Source organism: Orycteropus afer, unplaced genomic scaffold (assembly GCF_000298275.1).
Source record: "Orycteropus afer afer isolate SDZICR_OR568_19922 unplaced genomic scaffold, OryAfe1.0 scaffold00006, whole genome shotgun sequence".
NCBI classification, from domain to species: domain Eukaryota; kingdom Metazoa; phylum Chordata; class Mammalia; order Tubulidentata; family Orycteropodidae; genus Orycteropus; species Orycteropus afer.
This window is the reverse complement of record NW_006921593.1, coordinates 11,829,451-11,856,309: the sequence shown is the minus strand read 5'-3', so window position 1 is coordinate 11,856,309 and position 26,859 is coordinate 11,829,451. Positions and strand designations below refer to the sequence as shown.

At 50.1% G+C, this 26,859-nt stretch overlaps 1 protein-coding gene across 1 annotated transcript; it reads right to left on the bottom strand.

Annotated features, from left to right (window-relative positions):
- Positions 1–1,438: 1,438 nt before the first annotated feature.
- On the bottom strand, positions 1,439–26,504 carry RAC1 (Rac family small GTPase 1). Its single transcript, XM_007941033.2, has 8 exons — positions 26,334–26,504; positions 25,994–26,220; positions 14,763–14,834; positions 12,210–12,327; positions 4,786–4,842; positions 2,934–2,996; positions 1,774–1,933; positions 1,439–1,569 (listed from the first exon to the last, which is right to left on the bottom strand). Exons 1-8 carry the CDS (start codon positions 26,502–26,504, stop codon positions 1,439–1,441), a joined length of 999 nt encoding a protein of 332 aa, XP_007939224.2.
- Positions 26,505–26,859: the final 355 nt, after the last annotated feature.

The window sequence follows — 26,859 nt, the reverse complement described above, 5'->3', positions numbered from 1 at the left end:
CAGTTGTATGATTCAAGGATTTATTAATCATACATGCAAAACATAGTGCTAACTGCATTAGCAAAAGATCAGTGTAAAAACACAATCCTGCAACTGTCAATGTAAAAAACTGTTCTAGTGGTTGGACGGCCTGACACTGTATTCTTGCCAGTGTGTGAGGTGCACAGAACATTGTTAGCACTGAGTTTCAGAACCTCACGGACCCAAGGGAACCTTCTCAGGAAGAGCAACAGTGGGGACAACGGCTGCATCCATGGAGGTGAGGAAGGCAGTCAGTGTTAGTCAAGTCACCGTGTCAATCTGGCAAGACAGTGATGTTAATTAAGGGAGGGTCAGAGTTGAAGGATCTAAAATCGTTTAAAACCTGTAAAGCAGCAACACATGATCTTTACACCTAAAATTACTAGAAAAACTAAGGAAAGCACTTAGCATTGAATAAAGGAGCGTGAGGGCAGAATGCACCGGACTCGTCTACAAAAAACGAAATTCTAATGCATTATCAGGAAGTTCTTATAATACAAGGAGACGTATTGCTCGTCAAGAAGGGGTTCTAGAAGAGCACTAAGTTAGCATCTATGGGAGCGGCCAGAGGAGTTAAATGCTCGATTGTGGGAGGGGTGGCAGGTGCGAGAGGAAAAGCTGGAGGAAACACTGGTGGCGCCGACCTGCTGGGTCACCTCCTGTACTGGACCGTGACACTTGTTCAGGGTCCTCCTGTACAATGTAGTGTAAATCAGTCGGCACTTTTGATCTTGTCAAAATCCTGTCTTCATCCTTTGATCACATCATATCCCCCACACTCCACCCCACAGAATACTTCAGCAGAAGAAACATGTGGACAAGATCTTTGTTCAAAATCTCAGCAAAAGCTAACAAACTAATGTTTGTAAAAATTTCACAAAATCAAAAAGATAGCTCCAAAGGGTTGAGCTGTTAGAATCCATCAGGACGTACAGTACAAGGTTACGTTGTGAACGCGAGCTGATAAATTACTGAATGCGTTAAATGGCCATGTTGGGTTAAGGAGTCTGGGCTGCTTTACAGAATGTCTGGAAACCAGTCAAGGCGGCTGCATTTCCTGACACGAAGCTACAGTCTTTAAAGACAGGTCTTTCCAACAGTTTAGTGCTTAGTGTTCACAGCACAACAACGCAATGACTTCACGGGATTTTGGCAACTCTTAATCTGAGCTAGAATAGGGCTTTGGAAAAATAAGGCTTTAATAAGGCTTGTCGTTTTAGGGCTAAATTTTAATAGAATGTGAAAGTTCGAACTCTTACATTCAACAAAACTGCAACGACTGATTGGTTCAAAATGGTTTTACGGAAAAATTAATCTGTAACAAAAACTTGGCATTGAGTGCGAAGGCTCCACCGTTTCTGAGCAAAGCGTGTGAAGGGTCCGGGGCAGGGTGGGCAGGGGCGGAGGGCTCTGCCGTTCACAGCAGCAGGCATTTTCTCTTCCTCTTCTTGACCGGGGGCGGGCAGAGGACGGCTCTGATGGCTTCATCGAACACTGTCTTGAGGCCTCGCTGTGTGAGTGCAGAGCACTCCAGGTATTTTACAGCACCTGCCGGGAAGCACAGCTGTCACAGCCCCCGGTGCCCACTCGGCCCGCCCCACCGCAGAGGGGCACAGCCTGGCAGCGCTACCACTCAGACCCAGAGGGGCCTGCTTCAGCTGGTCCCCCAAAAGTCAGCCCAACCCGGAGCAAGAGGAACCAACTAAAATCCCAGGGGCGTGGCAGACGTGACAACACAGAGGGGATTCATACCAATCTCCTTAGCCATGGCTAAGCCCTGGGGGTAGGTGATGGGAGTCAGCTTCTTCTCCTTCAGCTTCTCAATCGTGTCTTTGTCATCCCTCAGATCGAGTTTCGTTCCCACAAGGATGATGGGGGTATTGGGACAATGGTGTCGCACCTCGGGGTACCACTAGAGGGCAACGAGAACCAAGGTCACAACCAGAAAACCAGACTCACCGGACTGGTGTTGAGTGGACCCGACTCATAGCGACCCCTCCTTGGGTTTCCGAGGCAGTATCTCTATGGAAGTAGATTGCCCAACCTTCCTTCTGAGGAGTGGCTGGTAGGTTTGAACTGCCAGCCTTCTGGTTAGCAGTGAAATGCCTTAGGCACTACGCTACCAGAGCTCCTTCTCTTCTATAAGCTTCCTTCACTTCCTTGTTTCCAAGTTATAGCCAAGAGGTGTCACACAGTGTGACCAATCCTTCCGTCACTGCCTTCCCAATGGAGCCTCCCACACACTCGGACTCTGACCTCGCTGACTCCCGGTCAGACCTTAGCACACTACAAGGATACCCTGGGTGTGGCTAGCAAGCTGGCGCACTCAACATGAACCACACTCTGGAACAGGCTCCACTCGTTGGCGGGCAGGGGGCAGGAGGTGAGAAGGAAGGAGCAGAAGAAAAGCGATGGGAGGGTGGGAAGGAGGGGAAAGTCCCCTGAAAGGCAGTCACTTCGCTTTTCAGTAAAATGTGTCAAGTGCTCCAGGCCTCGGCCAACTCGCCACGTAGCTGGGGATGAGAAGACATGGACGACCTGGACTGAGGGCTCAGCTCAGGCAGCCGCCGGCACCGCGGCAGGAAATGGCCCCGTCACAGCACCCAGGGCATCTCGCTGTGAACTTCCACCACTAGGAAGTCAGGAAGGTACAAGCCTAGGCAGGCGCGGCGGCTCCTCCCATTGACCGGCTCCACGGTCCGCGCACAAGGGCATCCCGCTTCCCATCGAACCCTGCTTTCCTTCCTCTGAGACAGAGAGCTGCGTTCCGAAGCCACAGAAACGGGCGTGTGCCTCAACTGAAGCCTGATCTCAATAGCTGAAAACCTCCCAGGAAACGCCCTTGTAATTTTTAATTTCGTTTCTTCCCAAGAGGCCCATGGGAAAATGTATTAAAATAAACTGCCACTTACCTTTGCACGAACGTTTTCAAATGATGCGGGACTCACCAGGGAAAAGCAAATTAAGAACACGTCCTGTGAAAGGAAACAGGGCGCTCAGAAAGTGACCCAGAGGGGACGCGCGCCTGGGTGCTGGCGGGGCGGGGGGCCCCCGAGGCGCCTGCCTAGAGCTCGCTCCCTGCATGTGCTCTTCAGACCTGTCCCCCCAGTGACCCGGGGAGGCCTCTTCTGCCTCAGCTAACCCCCTGGGGACCCACCCCAACTGGAATCACGTCTGCCCTTGAGTGGCAAAGCTACCAAGACGTGCTGCTCTTAGAGTCCCAGACCAGCGTCTCCTCCTCAAAAGCAGCGGCCCGCGAAGAGCCACTGATCAAGGGCCGCCCTCCCGGGAAGCCGCATGTGCACTGCTCAGTGTCACTGGGCTCCCACAACAGTGCTGCTCTCGGAACGGGTCATCACCGTCCTGCCACTAAGTGGAGTTGCAAACCCTTGCCGGATGAGCCCTCTCCCGGTTGACAAAGGCTAGCCTAGCGCGTGTGTGGCGTCTCCCTGGGTTCACAGCCACCCTCTGGCTGCTGCAGCCCCTGGTCGAGCACCCAGACGAGCCTGCACCTGAGCTGTGGCCCCTTGAGGAGATTCCCAGGAAGGGCAGGTGGAAGAGGTCCTTGGAGAGCGCTCTGGCTAACTGAAACACTTGGGGGTTTCCTGCAGTTCCGAACTGTGTATGGAGCAAAATTTAAATATTTACCTTCACTAAAAATGCCCAAGAGTTTCTAAAGTGCTGGATTTAAACGACACTTTTCTGGCAAAGAGTAACTGTCTACTTTGTGACACGCACACAGTCCCCCAGCTAACACTACACCATCCGCCTGAGCCCTGGTGGGCACCTGAAAGGGAAGGAGACCCGCCCAGCGGCGCCTCGCATCTGTACGTGCCGGCGCGGGCACGAGCCGCCCAGGATCACCAGGGCTCCCAGCGGCGGAGTGGATCAAACCATTTCAAGCACAGTTGGGTTAGCTCGCCAGCCTGCAGCCATGCACCCACAAGCCCACGGCACCACACCCAGGCCACTGCAGTAGGAAAGGAGACCCTGAGCGGAGAGGTTAATCCTGCACCAGCCCTGGCCCGCAGTGTGCGTCCCAATCCCATGAGGCCTTTAGCAGAAGCCCTCCCTCGACCTGGAAGCAGGGCCTCGAACCGGTTCTTCTCGGTTCAGTCATGACCGATGAAGACAAACCAGAACAGACCTGAATCTGTAAAATGGGGGCGCACCGGAAGGACGGCTGCAAACGGAGGTTTCAGACCGCACCCTGCTAGAGACGGTCTCCTTCCTGGAGACCCCGGCAGCATGCACGCTGCACAGCGACCAAAGCCCTGAAGCAGCGGAGTCAGAAAGCACGGTGCCCCACTCGAGGGGGCGGCAGACCGTGCTGCTTCGAACACGTGCCGCTCCGCACAGCGCGGGCGACAATCCGGGCTCCTGCCGTCAAGCTCCTGAAAGGGCTCGTCCTGTTCTCCGAGGCTCATTCCAGGGCTGTGACCTGTCATTTTCCCCATTTCAACGATTATTCCGGTACACTCACATTTTACAAATTCAGGTCTGTTGCGATTTCGCCACATCAGCTATAAATGAACTGGTTCAAAGCTGTGCTTGGCAGGCGCAGTCCACAAAGGGTTTCATTCGAACCAGCAGGTGACCCGCACGCTCTGGTGGAAGCGTGTTCACCGAGCACAGCCCCAGCCTTGAGGATTCAATGTAAAACACTCAAGGGACTGAGGGGCAGTCAGACGTCCTAGGAAAACTGAAGGAGGTGAGAGAAGAGAGAAAGCCGGAAACTAGGGGGTCCAAAGAGGTGTTACATACGGCAATCGGGTTGTCTTTGCCCCTGGTGGCGCTATCCTTACCGTACGTGTCTCCGACCTAGTAATGCACGAGAACTTGGTTTGAGTTGAGTGAAAGGGAAAAGATGAGCAACAAACTTAACGGGTTACTCTCATCAGACTGTGGTCTCCCCCTCCCCAAGGCTCTGGAGGCAGGGCATGCTCTGCCACACCCGCGCACCAAGGCCACCAAACCTCCACCAGCCCTGGCCCCGGGGGCTGTGCCTGCACAGTTAAACGCGGCTGGGGAGAGAGGAATCCACAAACCCCAGGGGCAAGTCTAAGGCACCTCAACTTCCTGCAGCAGCACCTAAGGTATGCTCCTTTTCCCCCCAGAAGTTAAAGTTAAAACACGCCCCCAAAGCTGCCAACCCCAGACATCGTGCCCACTCACTCGCTGTTCCTGGCATCCACAAAGCTCTCTGACAAGCACAATGAAGCCGCAGCATACGGAGACGTCTGCAGAACATGCCAGCAGGCGGAAGGCCACCAGGACACTTCCAGGTATGAACGTGGAGATGGAACGGGAGCATCTCGGAGCACTGCACGTGTCCCCACAGACGCTGCACTCCTCTTCCACCACCTGGGAAGGGCCCACACTGCCCATGTGACAAGTCATGCTGCCACGAAGCTCTGGCATCCTTGAGCCTTTGGAGCTTCAGAGGAAGTGACGGCATTTCCAGTGTTCATCAGTGCTTTCAACCCACTCCCCTTTACCCCAATCAAAACCAACAGACTTGCTCTTCCACCATTCCCATGTGAGACAACGTAAACCAAAGCAAACCCCATCCACTACCATGGAGTCAATTCCTACCCACAGCGCCCCTAGAGGACAGAGTGGAACTGCCCACAGGGTCTCCAAGGCTATCAGTCTTCACAGAAGCAAAGCCCAAACCACACCCACTGCAGTGGAGCTGATTCCGACCCACAGCGCCCCTAGAGGACAGAGTGGAACTGCACCTATAGGGTTTCCTAGGCTGTCAGTCTTTACTCGGAAGGAAGGTTGGGCAATCTACTTCCATACTGTCTCGGAAACCCAAGGAGGGGTTGCTATGAGTCGGGTCCGACTCGACGGCACATAACAACAACGGTCTCTACAGAAGCAAAGCCCACACCACACCAACTGCTGTGGAGTCTATTCCGACTCACAGCGCCCCTAGAGGACAGAGTGGAACTGCCCCAGAGGGTTTCTGACTGTAAACTTTATGGAAGCTGACGGCCCCATCTTTCTCCCATGGAGTGGCTGTTGGGTTCAGCTGCCGACATTTTGGTTAGCAACCAAGCACTTAAGCACTGGGCCCCCTGGGTCCCTCTGAGATACTAAGACAGTGCAGACCCCAGGGATTCTTTTCAGAGAAAAGACAGCTCAGGGAATGACTTTCATTGTGCCCGTTGCAGCGTGTGGTTCCCAGTGCAGAGGAGACGAAGGTTCGACAGCTCCCGGGTGGGTCGGTGGGCAGTTGCCAAAGCCCTGACCTGGAACAGAGCCCGACAGCGCTCCGACGGGCGAAGCAGCCACGACCAGCCGCGACCAGCCGGACAGGCTCTGCCCTTTTCTGAAGAGCTCCGTTCCTGACAGACAGGGAACACGCGCAGAAGCTGGCCTGTCCCGCCACTCGTCCGCATCACACCATCCGCCCCAAGTGGGGACTCTTCCCTCCTTGGTCCTTTTTCTCTCCCCAGCCTAGACACGTGTTCGGGAGACAGTCCAGCACCGCTGGGCCGTTTCCGAGAACCAGCTTCTCTTGGCCTGGGCCTTCCTGCCCCTGCAGCCGCCACTCACGCCGCTCACCTGGGCTGGCTCCCAGACAGTCAGAGCGCCCCAGAAGTGCCACCTGTAGGTTACAGCCCTTTCTCCAACTGAACTGGCTTCTGCCACAGGCCCATGTTTCCTCTGGACCCGAACCCTGCTCCCCGCAGACCGTCAGGGGCTATGCCCACCAAGAAGGCGGTCAGTTCTTCCACTGACCGTGTGACGCCCACACCACACACCAGCTATTCCTGTGACGGCTGGCGTGGTGGCTCTTCCTGCTGCCCTGCCTCCTCTATCACCAGGCAGTCCACAGACACCGAAGCAAGAACGTGCCAGAGCCTTTGCGTTAGAAGGAGCCTGGGTACACGTCTGGAGGGGTCTCATCCAGCTCCACACAGCATTACGTCTCTTTCCTTCACTTTTTCCTCTTCCTAGTGTTTCCAGCTGGTTTGTGTGTCCGGGCTGGGGTATCCCCACAGGCGTACTATGCACAGGGCACAGAGCACAGGACCAGGACTGACAAACCCGGAGAGAAGAGGCAGTGCGGGAGGCGCTCCTCAGCTGGCACGTATCACCACCATGAGCTGCTAGGAGCACAGGCTTGGGGCAAGGGGAACGCAGCCCCTGCCAAGCAGCCCTCGGCACGCGCCTGTCCAATATGACGATCTTCCAGAACACCAACCACAGACAAGGCCACTCTGTCACCAGGACACGAGACCAAAATTAAACAAAAACATAAAAGACCACTTCGTAGTCTTGGCTCAGTGCAGACAGTACGAGGCCACTGTGCAAACTATAAACAAGCCCCCTTTCCCTGCCGGCAGAGTAGGTGATGGCTCCCTCTTCACTCACCACGGCTTTCGCTGCCTTCGTTCCCCCACCTTCCGGAGGGTTTGTCAAGGTGCTCTTGCTTCCTGACAGCAGCCAATCCGGAACAGCCCTCTGTTACTTGAGCCCACTCTCCCCTCAATCTCCCACCCCTGTGTGGCCTATGACTCCAGCGTGGCCAAGCGGCGGCTCCCTGTTTATGTAACTTCAGGTAGACTTTGGGAGGAACACGGGCATGGCCAGGTAACCAAGGTGGGAGTCTTCTGATCACCACCGCCACCAAGCCAAACAGGGCGCTCCTTTTTCTCTGATTTGACAGTCGTCTAGCCAAGGGCTTGAAACTTTTCTCAAGTCACAGCACACACAGTCTGTGTGGCACTCTGGAGTCCTGGCTGCGTGTGAGGCGAGGCCCAGAGAGGCCAGGGAGCTTGGGAATAGGCTGCCAGGAGGGTCCCTCAGACACACACAGGTCAACCTTATGTGACCCTGGCAGGTCACCGCACCACTAACTCCTGGTCTGAGGAGGCAAACCCTGGGCAGCCGACACAGATCAGGACACTGGAAGCAGGCGCTATACCGAGACCTCAGCGCTGCGGCCAAGACTCACACACCCAAGAAGCACTTGTATGTCGTTTATGGTGGGGAAACCATCCCCCCCCCCGGCCTCACCACGCTCTGTCCACTTTACAATCCCACAGTGACATTCTTCACACTGTGCTGCCATCGCTACGGTTCCACCACCATCACGTAAACTCAGCATCGCCCAAGCAAAGCTCCCTTTGTCCACGCCCCACTCCCCGTAACCACTGACACTCTTGGCTTTCTACACATTTGCTTCTTTCTAACAAGTTAGATCACACAGTATCTGTCTTTTTGCAACTAATTTCACTCAGGGTAAGAAAATATTTCTTGAAACAGGAAAATAAAGATAACTGATTAAGGTAGGCGAAGTCCTGTATTTCATTTGGAAAAGTGAAAAGTGTGAAGGGTCATCGACACTGAAATTGACTCCTGCCCACCCCCCTGCAGAGAACTAAGCAGCAACCAACGGTTAACATGAGTGTGACTGTACAGAACCTCCCAGCCGAGAGGGAGCCCGCTCGCCGCCCCACTGAGGATCCAGTATGTTACTGCTGAAACAGAGCCAACGCAGCTGCGCAGAGCCAGCCGCCAGGCCGGTGATGACACCTGGTCGGCCCTTTGGGGGGGGACATGTCTGAGCCACACAGCTAAGTCTGCAGACCACAAACCAAAACCAAAACCAAAACCCAGACCCGCTGCCATGCAGTCGGTTTTGACTCACCGTGACCCTCCAGAACAGAGAACTGCCCGGAGGGTTTCTAGGGCTGTGGACCTTGAGGGAAGCAGACTGCCTCACCCTCCTCTACAGAGCAGCTGGTGGGTTTGAACCGCCAACCTTCTGGCTAGCAGCCAAATGCTTTAACCATGGCACCACCAGAACTCTTGCCGATCACAAAACAGCCAGCCGCATTCCACCAAGTGCAAAGCTTAGGGCTTTTTTTTCTTTGCTAACAAGAGACGGAGGTGCCGGCTATGACTCCGGGGCCCACACCTCTTGCTAGGACAGTACAGCCCAGAGGCACAAGGCCTTTTGGGCACCAGCAGCTCGGTGTTCGGGGCTCCTGCCCTTTCACTCTCACCCCCAAGAGAGCAGGCAGCCAGGCCTTTGCTGGCTGGGCGCTCCCCTCCTGTGCGCGCTCGCACCCTCACAGCCCTACACTGGAGCACAGCGCGTTCAGCACACAGCAACGGCTCACTGCCCTGTGGGCTGCTCGGGTGAAGACCTCGGAACGCCAGCCGCAGGAGGCACCCGCCGGAGCCACCCGCCGCAGGAGGCACCCGCCGCAGGAGCCACCCGCCGCAGAAGGCACCCGCCGCAGGAGCCACCTGCCGCAGGAGGCACCCGCCGCAGGAGCCACCCGCCGCAGGAGGCACCCGCCGCAGGAGCCACCCGCCGCAGGAGGCACCCGCTTCGCCTTCCATCTGTCTGAGGGTGGAACTGAGCCGCTCCCGTGGATGCGCCCTCCAGCATCCAGTGGGAATCCTGTCGGCTCACCTCTGACTGTGAATGGCTCCCTCAGGGAACCCCAGGCGCCACCCTCGCCTGTGAGTCTTTCTCAGAAGGGACGCCACACCCTCTCAGGCCCTGGACTCACCTCCCCAAGCTCAGCTTGGATGTTATTTGCAAATGACCTCAAGTTCCACCAGAAGACAAAGTAGGAACGCTTGCCCCTAGAGCTGTTAAATGAGGATCCTGGACCCCCCACGGCAACTTCTCGACTGTGCCCATGTTAAACACTTACTAGAGTCCACAGTGCCTGACACAGCCGCTAAAGCCAGAGCCAGGAGAAACTGCCACATAAAAAAGCCTATTAGTTCTTTTATGTCATTTTTTGTTGTGATTTGGGTGAAAGTTTACAGAGCAAATTCACTTTCCATACAGCAGCTCACATACATGCTGTGTCTCATGACGTGGACTGCAATTTCCCACAATGCAACAGCCCCTCTCCCACTTCCTCTTCCCTGTGTCCTTCCCTCCATGCACTCCTGCCCCCGAGCTGTCTCCCTGTGCATAGACAGCCCTTCTATCCTCCCATGTTGATCTCTCCAAGGAGCGTCTCTACCTAATGTAAATGTTCAGCCTGTCTTTTGTTTGGCTGGAAGTCACGGGAGTGGGTTCAATTCCAGACCTGAAGGGCAGCTAGGGGCCACAGCACAGGGGTTCCGTCAGATTTTATCAGACCAGCAAACTTGGTCCCCCCACCTTTTTTTTTTTTTTTTTTTTAATGATTTTGACTTTTGTTCCACATTGCTCTCCCACTCTGTGTAGGATCTCCTAAAAAGGCCTATCAGTCCTTGAAATAACGTCCCCAAGCAAGGTTCACAGAAACCCTTTAGACCGAACCCTGGGCCACTGGCGCTCTGATGACCAGTTCTGGTACGTGGTTCCTCAAGTAGTGGGAGTGGGATTCCAGAATATTCTCAAACTCTCTTTAATTTGCTCTTTTATTTAGTTAGAAGAAGTGCTGGTGGCGCTGTGGTTAAAGCATTGGGCTGGTAACCAGCAGGTCAGCGGTTTGAGCCCAATCCCACTTTGCAGGAGAACGATGTCTGCTTCCACAGAGACTGACAGCCTTGGAGACCCTCTGAGGCAGTTCTCCTTTGTCCTCTAGGGGCGCTGTGGGTCAGAATCGACTCCACAGCAGTGGGTTTATTTATTTAATTTAGCTAAGAAACAAGGTCGAGAAAGAGCCTCAAGCTTTTGTGATTCCAGAAAGGGCAGGAGTCACTCTTGCAATCCCGGGCCCCACGAGCTGGAATTAAACAGGATTCTTCGCAGATCAAGTGTCACCGCGTGGCCAAGGTACCGCGTGCATTGGGCTTTAGCAAGAAGAGGAGGGGAGAGCCATTCAGAAAGCTCCTCAGAGAGGACTGCGGTGTGCGCTGCCAGGTGGTGCACACAGTCTGTGTGACTACTGCTAACCTGAAGGTCTGTGATTCGAAGCCGGCCTGCAGCACTTTCACCTCAACAGTGTTACCGGGAGCTGGAACTGACCCGATGGCAACGGATTCTGGTTGGATCCCTGAAACCAGCAGCTCGGGGCTCTGTCAAAACTCAGCTTGGACGCGGCAGAGCCGGGCCCAGAACCTAAGGGCTCTGCCCTACTGTCTCCCAGGAATGCGCTTCTTCAACTGGTTACTTAAAATACAGTTTTTAAAATGAAGTGTAAATATGGGAAAAGATGAGAAAATGACATGTACAAGGTATTTCAAAAGCCCACTTGATCCTTTGAAGAAAAGCAGCTTCTCCCCAGGACCACTGTCTTCCAGGTGCCTGCTGGAGCCAGCACGACTCACTGGCTGGTAAACACGTCATCTGGCTTCTGACACAGATGAGGAGACAGTCTACGTTGTTCTCAGTGAGCACAGTGGACCCATTTACAAAACTGAAACCTCAATCTACATTGAAAAGATTTAAGTACTAAAACCAAAAACAAACAAACCAAACTCACTGCCATCAAGTCATTTCCGACTCGTAGCGACATCCCCACCACACCTTGGGTTTCCAAGGCCTTAAATCTTTACAGAAGTAGACCACCCCATCTTCACTCTGCAGAGCAGCTGGCGGGTTTGAACCACTGACCTCCCAGTCAGCAGTCCCTGACTTACGATGGCGTTCTTCTACTCCAAAAAGGGTTCTGACACAAGTCACACAGCTTTCTTTAAAATTTTCATTATTATAAAGACACATCTTAACTCTATAGGTAGCAAATACTACTAACGCTAAGATGTTTAAAAACAAAAAACAAAACAAAACAGATGGCCGTTAAGTGTGGTTCACTGTAACGTGAACGGGTCCTAAGTCTGTGACTACCTGAATGCATTTTATAGAGAAAAAAGCACAGCACCCACAGAGTTACTCACCCAACTGATTTAAGAACCCAACCACAACTGCACCATTTGACTTTGTGGGTACAAAACTGTCACAAGGCAAGCTAACTACTGTTATAAACTGGTTTGCAAAAAAAAAAGCAGTTACCGGTTTCCTATGGTTATCCTAGAACTCAAGGCAAGTACGTCAACACACAGTGCCTGGGCTCCGTATCGGTAATGCTCAACAGAACAAAACCAAACCGAGTTTATATCCCAGGGACGATTTCTAACTGAATACATTTAACTTGATCTGCTGTTACGTGTTATACCCAAATGATGGCAACATAAGCAAACTCGTAGGTGACATGCATGCCAACCTTGTGCGAATGCACAGTCTAAATGATACACTGTAAATCAGTGACAATCCTTACTGTTTGCGGATAGGAGAGGGGCCGTAATCGGTCATAATCTTCCTGTCCAGCCGTATCCCATAAGCCCAGATTCACCGGTTTTCCATCTACCATAACATTGGCAGAGTAGTTGTCAAAGCTGTGGAGGAAAGGCAGACAGTCAGTCGCTGGCCTTGGTGCTCCAGGACAGAGAAGGGACCGAGGAGCTGTGCAGAGAGGAGTGGATGGGCCTGAGGCCGCGAAGCTAGCAGCCAGCCTGCAGATGAGGAGGATCCTCAGGCTGCAAAGGTGGAGGCCGGAGCGGAAGTGTCTGGGGAAGCAAACGCAAGCTGGATAAAGACAAAGGCACGACACCAAGGACAAGCTTCTCAGTGTCACTGAGGCCTTCCTAAAGAAGATATAAAAACTCAGGCCACAAATGAGGGGAGGAACAAATGTACATAAAAAATGCCACGTTCTCCAAAAGGGCAGTAAGAGGTCACTGTGGAGAGGAAGTGGGAAGAGAGCTGTTACACTGTGGGGAACTGCAGTCAACGTCATGAAAAAAATGTGTATGGACTGCTGTATGGAAAACGAATTTGCTCTGTAAACTTTCACCCAAATCACAATAAAAATCTGAAAAAATAAGAACTGCAAAGTTTTAGATGAGAGAGGACAAAGTCCAAAAACAAATGAGAAACAGAGAGGACTCAGTTCTTATGCACAAAAGTTCCATCCCAGGAGGAAGAACTTTCAGTAGGAAATGAAGCCAAGGATTTTCTATAAGCAAGTCCCCAGTCACCAAACCTACGGCTATGGAGCCAATTCCGACTCACAGTGCCCCTAGAGGACAGAACGTAACACTGTTCCATAGGGTTCCAGCGCTATCAGCCTTTACTGACCCAAAGCTTAAACCTAACCACTGCAGTGGAGTGGATTCTGACTCAGAGCGCCCCTAGAGGACAGAGTGGAACTGCCCCACAGGGCTTCTAAAGCTGTCAATATTTACAGAAGCAGACTGCCTCATCTTTTTCCCCCAGAGTGGCTGGTAGATTTGAACCACTGACCTTTTAGTTAGCAGCCAAATGTTTTAAAACCATTGAGTCACCAAAATTCCTCAGGCAAGTCACAGAAGGCTATACAAATGGGTAGTAAAGCTTTTGAGTAAGATTTGACCCCACTCCTTGTGGAACCCCTGAGATTATGGCCCCTAGTTGCCCTTCAGGTCTAGAACTGAAACCACTCCTGTGGCTTCCAGCCAAACAAAAATCAGGCATATGAGTTGAACACTTACATTACATAGTTACACTCCTTGGAGAGATCAATCATGTGAGAACAGAAAGGCTGTGTACAAGGAGACAGTTCCAAGGCCATAGTGCATGGGAGGGAAGGACACAGGAAAGTGTTAACTATGGAGAGGAAGTGGGAGGGGAGCTGTTGCATTGTGGAAAATTGCAGTCAGTATCATGAGACAAAGTGTACGTGAACTTGTGTATGGAAAATGAATTTGCTCTGTAAACTCTCACCCAAATCACAACAAAAATTGAGAAAAAAAAAATTTATCCCACTGATGATCAGAAATGCAAATGAGAGTAATAAGATCATTTTTCACCCAGGCTGACCAGAGTGTGCACTCAAGGGCACTCAAAGCTGGTGACAGCGACAGCCTTTTGAAGAGCAACTGGGCACAATCTTTCCACATTCCAAATATACATTCCCTTTTGATTTGACGTAAATCCACTTGTAATGATGTATCCTAGAAAAACACCAGTGGACATGTACAAAGATGGTCAACAGAGGAGTATTTGTGAAGCCAAAAAAAAAAAGCCAGCAAGCAAGGGGAGACCAGCGACATGGCCGGCAGCTAACCCAGCGCAGACCTTTGCCGGCAGGTGCAGGCAAGGAAGTTGCCTGCCATCCACTCAGGACCATGTGGACGGAACGATGCCATGCGTATGACAAAGACACACGCATGACACTGCAGAGCGCACCAGCAGGAAGGGACACCGACAGACAGAGAACACGCACAGCTGGGAGAGGCAGCCACAGAGGGACCCAGGCGGTGCAGCAGAGACCTGGCCTCTGTGGTCTGCGGGGCTTGCTGGCACTCCCCTCACCAGAAAAGCACCTCTCCATCTCCACCCGATGCTGCTGCCCGTGGGAAGCCAGCCGCTCAGCAGCCCGTCCTCCCACACACCCGGCCTTCAAGCCCCACCACTCAACAGCGACACGACCACTTGCCAGAAAGGGCCAGTCAGACGCTAAGCATTCATGGTCAGTTCTCGGCTCCTTCAGGAACACAGCCCAGAGCCCCAGACGGCTCAGAAGTGCTCACTTTCTCCAGTCTATCCCGGAATATTACTTTGTTAACCTTCTTTTGTTCCCTCAATGACTAGAAATCAATTAGGGAAGCAGTGTTTGTTCCATTATTACAAGGAAGCTTTACTGTCTAAATTAAAAAAAAAAAAAAAAGGCCCCAAATACTTCATAAGTCGACTTCAGTGAAAGTGCGAGAGGAAAGTGTTCATGTCTGCTGTGTGTGGTCTGTCGTCAAGGGACTCCCCACGAGCACCCGATGTGGCCAGCGATACTCACACGGTGGGGATGTACTCTCCAGGAAACGCATTGGTGGTGTAACTGATCAGCAGGCACGTCTTACCTACGGCTCTGGAGAGAGAGAGAGAGAGAGAGAAAGGTGTAAACTGCTTAGTCAACATCACACTGAACTGCAACCATCATATCCCCCTTCACTATCCTGTTAAAATACCTGCTAGAAAAATCAACTCATGTCCACAAAGGACTTCGTGTAAAACCAAACACTCCATTTCTTTAGCCTTCTACGTTAGCACTTGGCACACAGTTTCACCCGGAGATTTGCAGCGGACAAACTAAGTGTCTTCCATCCAAGAATCTTAAATTCTATCTTCAAATCATCTTGTGAGTAATGCTCATACGCAAACACAGCTGCCCTCTGCAACTCGCACTGTGTGCCTCTCAGTGCAGACAGCACCCATTGCACCACCTCGTGTTAACTCCCTGTTTTCGGGTGCCCTTCCCTCACCCCGATTCTCACAGGGCATCACAAGCTTTGGAAGCCAGGAGGGCTACGGCACCAGTGTGCAGTCACGTATTCCAGACAGATCATCTTATGGCTCAGGGACAATGCAGTGACCTCCCCACAGACCTGCAGAGAACGTGAGCATGTGGAGACAGTCCAGGGGCACTCTCCACCTGCGTGACTGGTGACAGAACTATCAAGCAATAACCCCAAATGACAAACAGCACAAGAGAAACCAGATGACGGGGACTTTCTAGAAATTAAACTCTGATGTGCAGCAAAAGAGTAAAAAGAGAACCTACAGACTGGGAAAAAACATTTGGCAATGACATATTAACAAGGGACTTATGTCTAAAATTTATAGAAACTTCAACACTTCAACATCAAAAAGACAAACAATCCAATTAAAAAATGGAGAAAGGATATGAACAGACATGTCACCAAAGAAGATATTCAGGCAGCCAACAAACACATGAAGAAATGTTTGTGATCATTAGCTGTTAGAGAAATGCAAAGCAAAACCACTATAAGATACCATCTCACCCCAGCAATAATAGCAAAGATCAACAGGACACAAAACAACAAATGCTGGCGAGGTGTGGAGAGACCGGAACTCCTCATATACTGTTGGTCAGACTGTAAAATGGTACAACCACTGTATAAACAGTATGGCACTTCCTTAAAAAGTTGGAAATAGAAATACCATTTAACCTAGCAATCCCATTACTAGCAACATATCCAAAAGAGGTGAGATCTGGCCATGAGTAGATACACGCACACCCACGTTCATCGGAGCACTGTTTACAACTGCAAAGAGATGGAAACCACCTAAGTGCCCATCAACAGACGAATGGATAACCAACCTATGGTACATTCACACAATGGAGTACTATGCGACACTAAAGAATTAGGAAGAACCAGTGACTCCACTCATATTGTGGATGAACTTGGAGAACATTATGCTGAGTGAATAAGTCAATCACAGAAGGACAGACACTCTGTAAGTCCATAATAACAAGTCAAGGAAGGGTTGACTCAGGGAAGGAAAGTTTCTTTGTTGGTTACTGGGGAGGTGAGGGGAGGAAAACGGATGGATAATTAAGAGGCAGATTTGATATGGCTGAAGGCATTTAAAAAATAATAGACAAAAGAAACTGGTGACTGATACAGACCACTCTGAGCCACTTGAAACTTTTTTCAGGTAAAAATTAAGATTGCTGCACCACTAGCAAAAATGTCTCCAACTTTTACAACATCCCCAGGCATCTGACAGCCCAGGCCCCTGGCATCCTAAGGACAGACCAGTCTCCTTCCCTGACCCTGATGGTCTCTGTGGGCTCACCAGGGTGATGTGACTGGAGCTGTGATGTACAAGATTCTGTCCTTCATCTCACCCACCATAACAGAGTAGAAGATTCACCAGGAGGAAAGTGGAGCTTTTCACACTTTTAGCCGAAGGCAAGAACCTCTCAACGAGAGACTATACAGGCTCCTCCAGTCTTGCCAAGACTTGTTTCACTCTCACTCCTAACATTATTAAGAGCTTAACAAAACTGGGAACTGCCCATCCTGAAGCCCTGAGTCAAACATTACATCATCAGTGAGGAGGCAATGTTCAACTCCTAGAGGCTTCTACAAACAGAAATGACTCACTGGAAATGCATTCTGTTCGAAGCTTCGAATGTCAAATAAAACCCAATGAGGCACAGCCTAAGCTCTATAGTCCCAAGCCTGGCTGTGAGACCCACGGACACCTCTATCACTCACTGGCTAATTTACTGGCAAGTTTCAACTTCCTTACGCCAATTCCATCACAAACTGTCGTGAACATTCATTCAATTTCGCTTTATGCCAGCACATCATGTGCTATGCCAGAAAGCGTACTAGGTGCTGATGGCGCTGTGATGAACGTGACCGCGTGGAGCTGGTTCAGTTATTACACAAACGAGACGAGTTCCCATGCAGTCATTACATATGAAGCATCACCGTGCTGGGGTCGTGAAAGCTGGCAGGCTGCCATCTAGATGCAACAATGGGTCTCTCCTCGCCCAGAGCAAAGAAGAATGAAGAAAACCAAAGACGCCTGGAAACGAGTTAGTCCGAGGGACTGGTAAGCCATGCAATCCTCAGCTTATATGACCATGAGACCAGAAGAACTAGGTGGTATCCAGCTACCACTGTCACCCACTTGGAAAGGGTACAGGAGATCCTGGGTAGAGTGAGAAAACCATGTAAAATAAAACTGAGAATCATAAAGACGACCAGGCTTACTGGTCTCACAGAGCCTGGTGAGACCCCAGAGACTATGGCTCCTAGTTACCCTTCAAGTCTGGAACTGAACTCACTCCTGCAGCTTCTAACCAAACAATAGACAAGCATATGGGGTGACCATTTACATCAAGCAGGTACACTCCTTAGGTGCAATCAATCATGGGAGAACAGAAGGGCAGTGTTTGCATAGGGAGACAGCTCAGGGGGCGAGGGTGGTCTGGGCTGAGGAAGTGAGGTTGGGAGTGGGGAAGAGAAGAGAACATTCCAAGAGCACTTAGCTGGCGTAGTGGTTAAAGCGCTTTGCTGCTACCCAAGAGGATAGTGGTTCAAACCCACCAGCCACTCTGTGGGAGAAAGATGAGGCAGTCTGCTTCCATCAAGATTTATAGCTTTAGAAACTCTATGGGTCAGTTCTACCCTGTCCTCCAGGGGTGCAGTGGGTTGGGATCAGCTCAATGGCAGCAGGTTTTGATAAAGCACGGGACCAACTAGGCGGCTTGGCCATGGGGTGGATGCACTAGCTGCGGGAGAGGAAGCATCAAAGCCACTGTCAGCGAACCCTTTGGCGAGGCTCAATTTTCAGCCAGACAGCGCCATCAGGTGAATGATAACACCAGGAAGTAAGTACCTTAGAACAGACAACCCTGCGGGATCAAAAGGGCAGCACTTGCCCAGGGAGAACGCTCAGAAGGCAGGAATAGGTAGGAAAAGAAGGAGGAAGGCAAACAGGTGGAACAGGCAGGAAGTGGGAGGAGTGCTGTTACATTGTGGGGATTGCCGTCAATGTCAGCAAACAAAATGTGTATGAACTGTTGGATGGAACACCAACTAGCTCTGTGAATTTTCACCCAAATCACAGCAGAAAGTTAAAAAGTAGGTGAAAGTTTTTTCAAAATGACAAATGCCACTGTGTGAAAAATGCCAATGGTTCTTTGCTCCCTGCTGGGCGGGTCTTCATCTCCACCGTGCCTAGCACACAGCAGGCACTAAGCAGTGGTGCTCTAACCTCACCCAACCGGGTGTTCCCTTCTGAAGACTACCTTCCATACACTGCTCGCGCCCTTCCACAGCTGACACTGGCTGGGCCCATCCAGCGGAGGCTCAGTGTCCTCCTTGGTTTGGCTCAACAGCCCTAAGCCCACATCGGGGCCTGCCTATCTTAAGACCTCAACTGTGCAGAAGTATTATCTAGCTACCCTCACCTACCCACCCAGTCAGTTCCTCATTTGACCATTTCTTTAGTGAATCATAAACTACAGCAAAAAAAAAAAAAAAAATTCTATCATGAAAACTCTTTATTTTATTTATTTTTAATCCCTTAATGCGAAGGATTAAGTGGCAATAAAGGTTTTGACTTTTACAGGCAACTGTCTCACAGCACTTCCTGTAAGATCCTATTCTGAGTCTCTACTATGTATATGAGGAACAACCCACTGTCATTGAATCAATTCCGACTCATAGCAACCCCCCTGGGGTTTCCAAGGCTCAAAATCTTTACGGAAGTAGACTGATTGCCTCATCTTCTTCCCACAGAGCAGCTGGTGGGTTTGAACCACTGACCTTCTGATTAGCAGCCAAATGCCTTACCTACTGTGCCACCAGAGCTCCTTATATGAGGAACAAAACTATTGCTATATGACCAGGTGGGTCATAAAAGACTGGTTGCCCATGGAGGCGATTCTGACTCATGGCTCTTAGGTGTTTAAAAATTTCCTTTCCTAAAGCTAGGTCTCCAATTGAAGCAACAGCTTTGGAAAAGTTTAACTGAGAAGGGCACAAGACCCCAGCATCATCTGATACTGCCTGAAATTTTACCACCAATCATTATTTGCTACAAATCTGTAAAAATGAAAAGGGTTTACTGTGAAAAACTTCAAGATCCTGACAAAAATCAGTCAGTAACTGCAATGCTATTACCAATCATGATACACTACAAGTCTGTTATAGGGAACAATACTTGTCACAAACCTCTGTTCTGTAAGAAAAGGATTCCACTGTAGAATTCTGACATAAAAATAAGTGCATACCCTACCTCTGAATAAATATTTACTCTTTTTTTTAATGGACAAGAAAACAGAAAGAGAAAATGGTTATTCACCTCCCATTAGTGCGTTTACTCACTCCTTTTAAACATACTGCACAAATAAACTCTAGAGGCCAAAGTCAACATCAGCACCAGGCAGAGTTAACAGCCTTCCCCATGCAAAGAAAGCAAGCTGTCTTCAGTCACAGCCTTCACTGATGCTGCGCAGAATTTCTGCAAGTTACTGTTCGCTTTGGAATTTCAAATTTCATGTATTTTGCTGCTCAGCTCAACTTCTTTTCTCTTTGGAAGATGCCACAACTCCGGTTCCAGAAGAAAGCTCACTGGGTTCTAGGCTGGCCTTCCCCTAGCCCAGGACATCACGCAGGGGGTGGGATTGTGTGTGGGGGGGTGTTGCCCCACTCGTGTGTTTCTCCTATTCTAACTTGGAGAAATAACCAAGATTCAATCCAGTAACTTTAGTTCCTATTTTGGTCTTCATTTTTCCATTAAGAGCAAGTTTTAAATAAAGTTTTTACTTGCATTTTTTAAAACAAATTTCAGATGTAACTTCATGAAATCTATAGACCAAAACTAAAAAAGCACATCTGATCAATAAATCTAGAAACATGGGCAATTTCTCCACATTATTTAAAAAATGAGGGGCGGGGGCCCTCAAAAACAAGAATTTTCTGTCCCCACCCCCACCCCACCCCTTGTAAACTGATCTTAGGACAGAAAAACCAGGCAACTCTAATGACAACCACACACCAAAATATGGAGCCAGTATTGCCATCTAGGAGAGCTCTGGTAATAGTGCCCAAGGCGCCTGACTGCTGACCAGAGGGCTGGCGGTTTACACCCACCAGCCACTCCTACCCACCAGCCACTCCTCGGAAGGAAGGTTGGGCAATCTGCTTCCATGGTGATAGCGCCTCAGAAATCCAAGGAGGGGTCCCTACACACATAATAACACTGTCATCTAGAAGGAGCCCTGGAGGCACAGTAGTTAAGTGCTTGGCTGCTAACCCAAAGGTGGAAAGTTCAAACCCACCAGTCACTCCCCAGGAGAAAGAGGTGACAGTCTGCTTCCGTAACGATCTCCAGCCTTGGAAACCCTACCAAGCATCTCTATTCTGTCCTATAGAGTGGCCATGAGTGGCAATCAACTTGGCGACAACGGTTTTATTTTTTTGGTATTTCTATCTAGCGGAATCCCTGGGTGGCTCAAACAGCCAAGCACTCCACTACTAGCCGAGAGGTTGGCTGTTTGAACCCAACCAGATGCACCTTGGAATACAGGCCTGGCTACCTGCTTCTGAAAGCTCACAGCTTGAAAACCCTATGAAGCAGTTCTACTCGGCGCACACGGGGTCACCAGGAGTCGGAACGGACTCAGCACCAGCTAGTAACTGCTCTCTAGAAGTACCTAGACCTGGGGGACAGCCCGACAGAAGGCAGAAATGTCAACCCCGAGTATCAAATCTATGCTTACGCTTACGGACTAGATGAAAGACCTTGCAGGTACTTGACTTACACTGAGAAAGAGAGACGGGCATTCTGAACACGGCAGGCCCTCAGTAAATACCTAACTGCAGGTAATATGTTCAGAAACTAGGTGAACAAATTGAGGCATTTAGCACCACGAAAACACAAAACCCCGTCTGCAAATCTGATGTTGTGCTATCACCGAAGGCCATCACAACCAGCAGACAGAAAGTGAACCATATCCATGTTAGGCTTCAAAAAGTAAGATTCTCTGGGAAGTTGCCAGAACATTCAAGGCTGAAGATAGTCCATCTACACTGCATTTCAAATCTGAAGTTGGCTTTACTCTAGACCACCATCCTAGAACCCCCCAGTCTCACCCCAGAGTTACTGATATTTGAATGAGCCAAAGATCCTGCATTCAAAACCAAGTGCTAACTGCACACCACCCCCATCCCCTTCAAAATCAACTCCCCTGTTAGAATATTCCCCCTGATAATGGGCAGATATGTGATAACGCAAACCAAGCAAACCAGTGATTACAGAAAGTAGGTGGTATGGTATGTGGGTGTTCACTGCACAATGTGTTCAACTTCTCTACATGTTTGAATTTTCATAGGAAGATGCTACTGACACGCAGTAACTGCCAAGAAAGCAGGACTCGGAAAAGAACATCTTTCTAGACCAACAGCAATGATCAGCAAAGCTACCTGGTGAGGCGGAGGGAAAAAATGAGGAAGGACCAAGAGTCTAGATGACTCATGTAAAAGGCAGATCATAAAAGGTCAATTTATGGTTTCTGAAATGGACTCCACTTAACCCAACCCCAAACTTTTCTGGGGCTTATCATTTGAAATTTGAAGAAAAAGAGGGGAGGTAGGGGAAGTACAATTTCACCAACCTAGATCAGAGTCAAATACTAAACCTAAATTAGGAAACGAGTGCAGAAACCAAATACTTTACAACAGGTTAAGAATAAATGTGGAACCCGTCTCAAGAAGCAAACACACAGACAATTCCTAAAGAGCTTAAACAGGTCCAGGGGTCACATCATCACCGCTGCTAGACGGATGCAGAGTAACGGCTTACATTCCTGTGAGGGTGACATCATGGAAGGCATTGATCATGGTCCGCTAAGAGTTCCTGGACAGCAACGTCAGACCCCAGGCTCACTGACTGCCAGCCTGATCTGGACACCATTTTGTGTAATGAGTGAAATGGGGGGGGGGGGGGAGGTTCAACTCATTCCCGCCCGTCCTTGTAACCAACTGAAACCAAACACCACTATTAAAAGCATTGTTTACATCTGTTCCAATGCGACATGCTATCTATCCTAGTAAGCTAAGGGCAAGTCTGGGACAGAGGGCCCCTACACAGACGTGTAAGTACTATGTTCTGGAAGGACTATTTTAACAAAATTAAAAAAAAAATCAAATTTCATCTCGTATTTTACACCCAATGCAATTAGACTGCTATATAGAATACAATCCATTTAGAATATAGGATGACTGAGCTACAGGTTTTTAACTGTAATCCTTAAGGAACTGAAATATTTAGTATTTACATATATAACATATAGTATTTGTGTTGTTGTTATGTGCTGTCGAGTCGGACCTGACTCGTAGCGACCCCTCCTTGGGTTTCCGAGGCAGTATCACTACAGAAGTAGATTGCCTCATCTTCCTTCCGAGGAGCGGCTGGTGGGTTTGAACCGCCAGCCTTCTGGTTAGCAGTCAAGTGCCTTACACACTACGCTACCAGAGCTCCTGTATAGTATTTAGAGTATCTAAATATTTTCAAATAAGCAAGATTCAATCCATTTGCCTCTATTGCTTAAAATACCCTCAAATTGCTTGAAATTGCACAAAATTGTCTTCTTCTCCCCACAAAATTAGACCCACACTTAGAGCTTTAACAATTTTAGAATAACAGAGCATTCCAACTATATCACCAGGAATATATTTATTCTGTTAAAAGCTGAAAAATATTTTCATACAGAAAACTATGCATTTAGTTTCCGCTGAGGTAGTATTTGCTGCTTACTATCCCTTATTGCAAGTAACAGGAGCTCTGGTAGCATAATGCCTAAGGCACTTGACTGCTAACCAGAAGGCTGGCGGTTCAAACCCACCAGCCACTCCTCAAAAGGAAGGCTGGGCAATCTACTTCCATAGTGATACTGCCTCGGCAACCCAAGGAGGGGTCGCTATGACTCAGGGCCGACTTGGCGGCACATAACAACAACATTGCAAGTAACACAGCTTCAGTTTTTTGTAAAGGTACGGCTCACTTCTAATGGCGCGTGGTCTTAGTCCCCATCAAGCACACCAACCACGGTATCAGGAAGCTGACTCAAAGCCCAGGCCAGGAACTGTTTTATGCCCACCGCTCCCTCCCAGAGCTTGGCGGCACCTCACAGCAACAGAAGCAGCATAATTAGGCGGCGGACCGAGCTCTCACGAGGGGCCGGGCACTTGGAGGCACTAACAGCATCTTATTTAAGCCTCTGAGACTGGCCCCTGAGGTACCCCTCCTGGGGGATAAGTGATTCTTTCAAAGTTACCACATAAGTAAGTGGTGAGTGGGGATTTAAAGGGAGGACTGAGAGATCTCATGACAGGCATTCAACAAGTATTTGACGAAAGAAATCAGCCCATACAAACAGCGGCAGTCCATAATCTGTTAGTGTTGCACAGCTAAACATATCTGCTAGTGGTTGGTTTCACTTCTGAAATTTCAAGATAGAAATATTACACTCTACAGGTGCATATGGAATTATCACCAACTGACTGAGTGAAAAGACCTAGTTGCATGGTTTCATATTCTAGGCATTACTGACTTCGCTGTTGTTATTTGTCTTCAAGTTGGACCTGACTCATAGTGACCCCTCCTTGGGTTTCCGAGGCAGTATCACCAAGGAAGTAGATTGCCCAACCTTCCTTCCAAAGAGTGGCTGGTGGGTTTGAACCGCCAGCCTTCTGGTTAGCAGTCAAGTACTTTAGGCACTACCCTGCTAGAGCTCCTATTATTGACTTAGCGTTTCAAATTTTTAAAGAAAATTCAAGTAATTAAAAATGTTACTAAGAAAAAATGACATGTGTTTATTTCATTCAGCATGCAAAAGGTCAAAATTTCATTTAAACGAATCTATCAATTTCACACTTCTTGAACCAATTAACTGAACAAGTTTTAGTCAAATGACACAATTTACAAACTGGCTGCCACTGAGTTCATTCTGACTCGGGCCACCCCATGTGTTACAGAGTAGAACTACTCCATAGGGCTTTCTTGGCAAAACCCTATGGAAAGTAAAAACTTCGTTTTAAAAGGTTTTTTTTAAACACACACACACACACACACACAAACTGAACATATCTATATTCCTAAGAGAAACATACAATTTCTAGTTATTTACATAGGACCATCAAGTGTTAACATCCTTCACGTGTCAGTCTGACAAGTCAGGCTGATGGGCATCTTAACAGAAAAACGGTTGTTTAATTGTTCTCGCATCTCAAATAGTTCTACAAGCCATTTCAAATGTCAGACTTGCAGCTATTCATAAATTCATTTAGAAGCCTAAAAGCACAATCAGTACTAACAAGTTTGAAGAACACTAACCAAAAAGATCAGAGATACCCGAACCCTGCCTGGGACTCAACACACTTAAGAACGTACCAGCTGCATTCTCACTTTGATGCAACTGGTCGTGATTCTCCGAGCTTCCTTGTGAAACCCAAAACTACACGCGCAACGCTGAAACGCACTTTGCTCGGATTACACTGAGATTCTTGTTTCTACGAGAGGAAAAAAAAAAATTGCATAAGACAACTCTTGTCTTCCCTTAGGGCCTGGAACCCCCTCAGCCAGTAATGAAAAGAAATGCCTTGAGTCACGGGGCAATTCAGTTCAGGAAGCCTGCTCTGCTACATCCCATACCTAACGCACCAAGCGGTGGCCAATTTTTCTTTTTTTTTTGGGGGGGGGGACCACACCATGTTTCACAAAAAGAACAGTCTTCATCATACCCAGGTCCTTCCTTCACAGCTAAAATCTCAGACGTTTCCCCCAGAGAGCAAACTGACAACAGCAACTCCAAAAGGTGAGATCGGAACTTTAGGGGGCAGCGGAAACATGGGAATGGGGGAGGAACAACTTTGAAAAGGAGGGGTAGCTCCCAGAATGTACTCCACGTCACTGAATGGTACAAGGCGAAACTAACTGTTGAATGTGGACGTCCTACTGCGTGCAGTCTCAACAACAAAATGAAATAAAATAAAATACTGAAGGAAAAAAAATAAAGGCTTCTCCAAAAAATTGCAAAAAATAATCATTTAAAAACCCCAGAAGTGGTTAAGTGCCGTTCGAAGAAACCTTCTAATGAAGTTCAGGGTCGCCAACCCCGCCCAGGAACACACTCACCCAATTATCAACCGGACCACCGTTACCCAGAAAGCGCTCAAAGCGGGGAACGGGGAGCAAGAGGGTCCGGGGAAAACCAAGGAAGGTCCTTTTTCAAAAAAACTAAGGCGAGTCTAAATCCCACCTAATGGACACGCCAAAGAGAGAGTCGGGAAGCAGCGCTGGCAGGGGAGTTAGCCGTTCGGCGACTCGGGCCCGACGGTCACCACGGGCCGCGGAGCACGGCCGAAACAGGAGGGTGGAGTTCACTTTCCCTCTGGTCCGCGCTCATTCCCTCCCCCACTTACCAAAAAAAAAAAAACTCACTGCCGTAGAGTCAGATCCGACTCATAGTGACCCCAAAAAAAAAAAAAAGGCAGAACCAGGCCCGCGCCGCCGGGTCCCGGGAAGAAGGGGAGGGGACCCCCGCCGCCGCCCGGCCCGGGAAGGGGAGGTCGGGTCCGGTCCCTACGCAAGCCCGCGGCTCCGGCCTCCCCGGCCAGGCCCGACCCCCCACCCGCGGCCCGATCCCGCGCGCGGCCCGACTCCCGCCCGCAGCCGCCCTGCCGGGCCCAGCGCACTCACCCGTCTCCCACCACCACACACTTGATGGCCTGCATCTGGGCCGCTCGCGGGGAGGCGACGGCGGCCGCGCGCTGATGTGAGAAGCGGCGGACGCGGGGCGCGGCGGGCTGGCGCGCGGCTGCGGGCGGCGGGCCGTGGGGTGCCGGGACCGCTGTCCACGCCGCCTCGCGCTCAGCAGACTGTGAGCCGGAGCGCAGCGGCAGCCACCACCCAAAGCTGGAGGAAAACTGCAGAGAAACAGGAAATGGCCGCTCCACTCACATCCGGCCTCCCCTCCCCCTCGCCGGCGCCGCCGCTCCCAGGCTCCCGGGCGGGGCAGCGCCCGCCCGCCCGCCCGCACGGCTCCCGGGAGCTCCTCTGGGCTTCGGCGACGCCCGGAAACTCTCGGAAGCGCTCGGAAACGCTCGGCTACGGCCGCGAGGCTGGCCTCCGAAGGCCGCGGGGAGGGCGGGGCTCCTCTAGGCTTCGGAAACGCTCGGGAGCGCTCGGAAGCTGATGGGTGGGCCGCCATCTTGAGGGCCACTCGCCTGGTCTTGGTCTGGCGAGGCCCTCACTTTGGGCACCGGGTCTGGAGGCCTGTTTTCGGCGCAGGAGACTTAGGCATCTAAAGCGCCGACTTCCAGTAACCACGCTTCCGGTGACCAGCTCCAGTTCGAAGCCATCTGAAGGGTATTGATTCTAGCTCACACTTTTTATTATCCTTTTTAATATGCCGGTCGACGTAAGGCCTTTCTAGAAAATTCGGAATCGAAAACTATAAAGAAGAATCAAAACATAGCTCGTAACATTACTCAGAGCTAACCCATGTTCATTGAATAAAAAATGTGTTGGATTTTCTTCCCACTCACATGCATCTCGTATTACTA

Coding starts and splice junctions, on each gene's coding strand:
- RAC1 (XM_007941033.2), bottom strand. CDS start 26,504: ATGGCGGCCCACCCATCAGCTTCCGAGCGCTCCCGAGCGTTTCCGAAG. Junction 26,221..26,333: donor CAGAGGAGCTCCCGGGAGCC/GTGCGGGCGGGC, acceptor GTTTCTCTGCAG/TTTTCCTCCAGCTTTGGGTG. Junction 14,835..25,993: donor TGTGTGGTGGTGGGAGACGG/GTGAGTGCGCTG, acceptor CTCTCTCTCCAG/AGCCGTAGGTAAGACGTGCC.